Raw genomic sequence first — 5316 nt, forward strand, 5'->3', positions numbered from 1 at the left:
TTTGACACCAAAGCTTTACCTGTAATTTTTTACTGCCCAAAACAACCAGTCAAGCTACTAAAATGCACTATTTACACCCCTGGCTAGCCTTCAACTTGGTACGTTTTAAAGGATACTTGTGTGACGAAATCACATTCTCGAAAGTGCAATATCACAATTCACAACGTTTAAGCTTGGCTTACCAACCATCTTAATGAAGTTCGCGGGGAACTTCTTGGCTAAGAATGATGCCTTAATGTGTATACAAACTCGGAATCTATGTTCATGAGCTACCAACAACACCTAGGACAAGCATCGTTCCTCTCATACAACCATGCAACCTAGTTTAGAATCTAGATAGATCAATATTTTTTTAAAGTAAAAATAATACCTTCTGAAAAATACTTTAAAAAGCTATATCATAAAAACCTTTTCTTCAAAACCCAAACAAACGTAGCTCAAGTTGGCATTCATATTTCCTTTTCATATTTGATAATTAAATTTAAAACGTTGACAGTCACTACTCATTCATAACAACTTCTGTTAAAAAATTTATAATACCGAATAGCATTACTTATTTTACAAACTTATTTAGCCGTGAAATAATTTAACTTCTTATGATCTTGTGTAGCCATGTAAGTGTTCTTGTATTATCATTTGAATGAAGTCTTCTCGGTCAATAATAACTCAATATATAATACCTTAGGCTTCAACTGCTTAACCATCTGCTTCTAAGTTTCATGTAAGTATAGTAAAATTCAAAGACATATACAACTTTAATCTTGAAATATAATACAAATTACTCAAAGCAGTGTAGAAGCAACATTATTATCTACCTTTTCTAGTTGCATCTTAATGAATCCAACCTATTGCATTTAAGTTGGTCAAAATGCCACCATTTTCAGAAGTAGAACATAAAAACATCAATTAAAGAGCACCTTAAATTGACCTCCTATGCTAGTAGGATCTGCATTAAATCATGGGAAGAGCTTTATTATATAAACACTTGAATCCAAGGTAAACCTCCATCCACATCCAAAATCTAGTCCTCAATTCAGTTAATACAAACACACCAACCACACATCCAAAGGTTCTTTTTCAATGGCAACCTTGTCAAGTTTAGTTCCTTTGGTGATTCTTAGTTTAGTTTTAGTAGTTGGAGTCATGGTAGGTGGTGCTGAAGCAAGGGCTTTCTTTGTATTTGGAGATTCACTTGTTGATAGTGGAAATAACAATTACTTGGCCACCACTGCACGTGCTGATGCCCCTCCTTATGGAATTGATTATCCAACTCGTAGACCAACTGGCCGTTTCTCCAATGGCTTCAACATTCCTGATCTTATCAGTTATGTTTTCGTATATGTTAACACTTCTTGAACCCCTTTTGCTCCAACATTCATTTTTTTTTTTTTTAAACTTCAACTCCATCATGCACATTTGAACCCTCCTATGTCCTAGATACATAAGATGATAAGAGTGTATATCTAACTAGTTGAATTGTTTCAGGTCAGAGACTTGGTGTTGAGTCTGCATTGCCATACTTGAACCCACAATTAAGAGGAGAGAAGCTCCTAGTTGGTGCCAATTTTGCTTCAGCTGGAATTGGAATCCTTAACGACACTGGAATTCAGTTTGTAAGTTAATTAATCACTAATTCCTATGTTACCATCTGATACATGTCAATAAAGCATGCTCAAAACCTTAAGCATCAGCATATGTAAACATAACCCAATTAGATAAATTCTAAAAAAAAAAAAAAAAAAAATTGTAACAGATAAGGCTAATTAATTAAGGTCAGCAGTTAGGAGATGATTAATAAGTGCAACTTTTGCAGGTAAACATAATAAGAATGTATAGACAGCTAGAGTATTTTCAAGAGTACCAGAACAGATTGAGTGGTCTAATTGGAGCAAGTAGAGCTAAAAGCCTAGTGAATCAAGCACTGGTTCTCATCACTGTTGGTGGCAATGATTTTGTAAACAACTACTACTTGGTGCCATTTTCTGCAAGGTCACGCCAGTATCCACTACCTGAATATGTCAAGTATCTCATCTCTGAGTACCAAAAGCTTTTGCAGGTAACACCCCATCAAACATAATTAATGGCTGAGTTTAAATAACTCTATTATGCTTTATAGCATTGCTTGCTCCAAACAGAACACTTGTGATTCCTATTTGTCTTTATGTAACAATATACAGAAGCTGTATGATCTTGGAGCTAGAAGAGTTCTTGTGACAGGCACAGGACCATTAGGTTGTGTTCCTTCAGAATTGGCACAACGTGGCAGAAATGGACAATGTGCTGCTGACCTACAAAGAGCTGCATCATTGTATAACCCTCAACTTGAAAGCATGTTGTTACAACTCAACAGGAAAATTGGAAGGGATGTTTTTATTGCTGCAAACACAGCACAAATGAATAACAACTTCATTAGTAACCCCACAGCATTTGGTACTATACTACACACTCTCCACTACACTAACTAATTTCCATGTGAAAATAGTCACAAAGAAACAATACTTGACATTTATGTTGTTGATTTGGACAGGATTCGTAACATCAAAAGTAGCATGTTGTGGGCAAGGACCATACAATGGTCTTGGGCTATGCACACCACTCTCTAACCTGTGTCCCAATAGAGACTTATATGCATTTTGGGATGCATTCCATCCATCTGAAAAGGCTAATAGGCTTATTGTGGAGCGAATTATGTCAGGTTCTAAAACCTACATGAACCCAATGAATCTCAGCACCATCTTAGCTTTGGATGCTACCACATGAAGATAGATATTTACACCAACCCAATAAATCCAAGCACTCCTTGGATGCTACTTCATGATGTCTCTCATTGCTTTTTTTATTATTGTAGTTGTGATTTTCGTAATCCTTAATATGTAATTGGGGAATATAATTAATGGAAGGCAGAAACTTCCTTTACCTAATGTTACATTGGAACATAGAATGGTGAATTCATTCTAAAACTGTTATTCTGTTCTTTTTTTCGTCTATTGGAGCATTTTACAAAACGAAAACAAATTAATTCATGAACCTATGAGATCTATTCCGTAACCTAGAAAAAAAACAAAAACAAAACCAAGTAAAAGCATTTTACAATCAATTTGTTACAATACTTTTTGAAGAATAGTAAATAAAGTAGTCATGAAAAGAAGATAGGTTTAAGGGTTTAATATATAAATATAATTTGGGAAAGTGTCTCTCATTTTAAATGACATAAAATTATGTGATTTTACGAGAGAGATAGACACAGAATAAACTTTTTTATTTAAATTTTAAATAAAAAACCACCCACTTTCTCTCTCCCATGATTTTCATTTTCTGTGTCTATCTCTCTCCTAAAATGACATAGCTTATATCATTTAAAATGACAAACACCAAGCCCATATAATTTTAACATTACTTATATAGAGAGAGATGCGGTATAAGTTTACAGTTACACCATTTAATAAAGGAAAAAACTACTCTTATGCTATATGTCATAACTTTCTCTCCTACACACCATTCGATAACTGTGTCACCTTTTTTTTTCAGATGATGGAACTCACAAATTTATCTCTATGACATGAAATAACTTATCTCCTTTAACATGAGATTAATAAAACCCTTTAATAAATTGGCTTTAATATTTTTAGGATAAGTTATCTATATTTAATTTCAAAATGATCGTTTTGGGTTAAAAAATTAAAAAATTATAATGATAAAGATTATTATAACCCTAAAATAAATTATAATTATAAAAATACCTTAATTTTTATCTCAAAACGATATTGTTTTGAATTCAATGTAGATAACTTATTTACGTTATTTTGAGAAAAAACGAACCCTAATAAATTTAAATAGAACTAATCGTTGAATTGTAATTATCTCTTACCTTAGTTATTTGTCTTAAAATTTCATTAAAATTTAGTAATATTAAAAGTACAATCCGATTATTGTTACTTTCATATAACTTTAATGTTAATACATATTAATAAAATATTAAATAATTTTAAATTAATATAATATTTTATAAATATTATTTATTACATAAGAATTTTTAATCCAACAGTGAATTATGAGATAAAATTATTCAATAAAAAATTATTAAATAATATAAAAAAAATTAATATTTCTTATATTATAGAAAATAATTTTAACGATCTATATTTTTTTTTCTCCTTTTCTTTTCACTCGGCCTCATGTGAATCTCATATACGTCTATGTAAGAGATAATTTTAACTCTTAAAATACCTAAAAAAATTAATTTGAAAACAAATTCATTTATCACTAAAAAAATTTAACACTCTTATAATTATTCTTAATTTATGCTAATTTAATAATTATAATTTATTAAAAATTAATTTAATTCAATAAATATTATTAATTCTTAATAAATTATAATTGTTAGATCGAGGAAGATAACAATAATTAAATTAATTATAAAAACATTTTGATGGTAAATGAATCCGTCGCCAAAAATTTTTACTTAAACATTAATATCATTTCTCAATTTTCCTTCGTTGAAAGCAAAATGGAACCACTCTCGCTCTAAGATCTCACTTTCTCTCTCTACTAACCTCATCCACATGCCTGCGTTTCACAGTCTCAAGCTTCTACCCACCAACTGTGCCACCAACTCCACCACCCAAAGCCCCACCGCTAGTCCCGTCATCCGCCTCCATCGCCGTCGCCGCCGCAAAACCCTCCGCATGCTCCTCCTCGATCGCCGCCACCAAGATCCTCCGGAAATCACCGACGAGGAGATCCGAATCAGAGTCCGACACAAGTTAAAGGATTTGCTCGTTTCCTCGCCGCCGCCAACTGGAGACGACGAGAGGCGCCGAGAAGGTGAACGTAAAGAGCGGGAGGCATTGCTGCCGGCCGTTTCTGTTTCCGGCAGCGTCGGTTTTCGATTTCGAACTGTCGCGTTTCGGCGCGGCGGAGCCGCCTCCCTCGGGCCGGTTTCGTCGGCGTTCCGGCGTAGATTACTGAGAAGAGCTTGGCGACCTGTGCTCCTCACCATCCCTGAGTAGTCGCTGTTATCCACTGTGAGAACTTTACGGTTACGTTAAATTCTAAGGTTTTTTTTTTTTTTTTTTACTATTTTTTAAAGATTATTATCTAATATTTTTTATACATATCACTTTTTAATGTGGCTCTCTCATTTTTGTTGGTAAATTGTAATACTGTAAGATTCACATACATGAAATGATTGTAAAGGGAAAAGAGTAATTAATTATGAGGTAAAAAGCACTAAGTTTAGAGCCTATTTGACAAGTTCTTTTTTTAAAAAAGTTAAAAGTTATTTTAAGTTAAAGTTAGAAAAAAAAATTAAAATAA

At 32.9% G+C, this 5316-nt stretch overlaps 2 protein-coding genes across 2 annotated transcripts; both read left to right on the forward strand.

Moving 5' to 3' along the window:
- Positions 1 to 1080: 1080 nt before the first annotated feature.
- Positions 1081 to 2762, forward strand: LOC133318321 (GDSL esterase/lipase LTL1-like). The gene is made up of 5 exons (XM_061520310.1): positions 1081 to 1324; positions 1486 to 1613; positions 1814 to 2056; positions 2178 to 2430; positions 2528 to 2762. Exons 1-5 carry the CDS (start codon positions 1081 to 1083, stop codon positions 2758 to 2760), a joined length of 1101 nt encoding a protein of 366 aa, XP_061376294.1. The 3' UTR covers positions 2761 to 2762.
- Positions 2763 to 4562: 1800 nt separating this feature from the next.
- On the forward strand, positions 4563 to 5009 carry LOC133318317 (uncharacterized). The gene has a single exon (XM_061520307.1). The coding sequence runs from the start codon at positions 4563 to 4565 to the stop codon at positions 5007 to 5009; it is 447 nt and encodes a 148-aa protein (XP_061376291.1).
- Positions 5010 to 5316: the final 307 nt, after the last annotated feature.

The sequence above is a fragment of the Gastrolobium bilobum genome, unplaced genomic scaffold (genome assembly GCF_033153095.1).
Source record: "Gastrolobium bilobum isolate Gb01-03AN ecotype WA unplaced genomic scaffold, APGP_CSIRO_Gbil_v1 utg35967, whole genome shotgun sequence".
In the NCBI taxonomy this organism is placed as follows: domain Eukaryota; kingdom Viridiplantae; phylum Streptophyta; class Magnoliopsida; order Fabales; family Fabaceae; genus Gastrolobium; species Gastrolobium bilobum.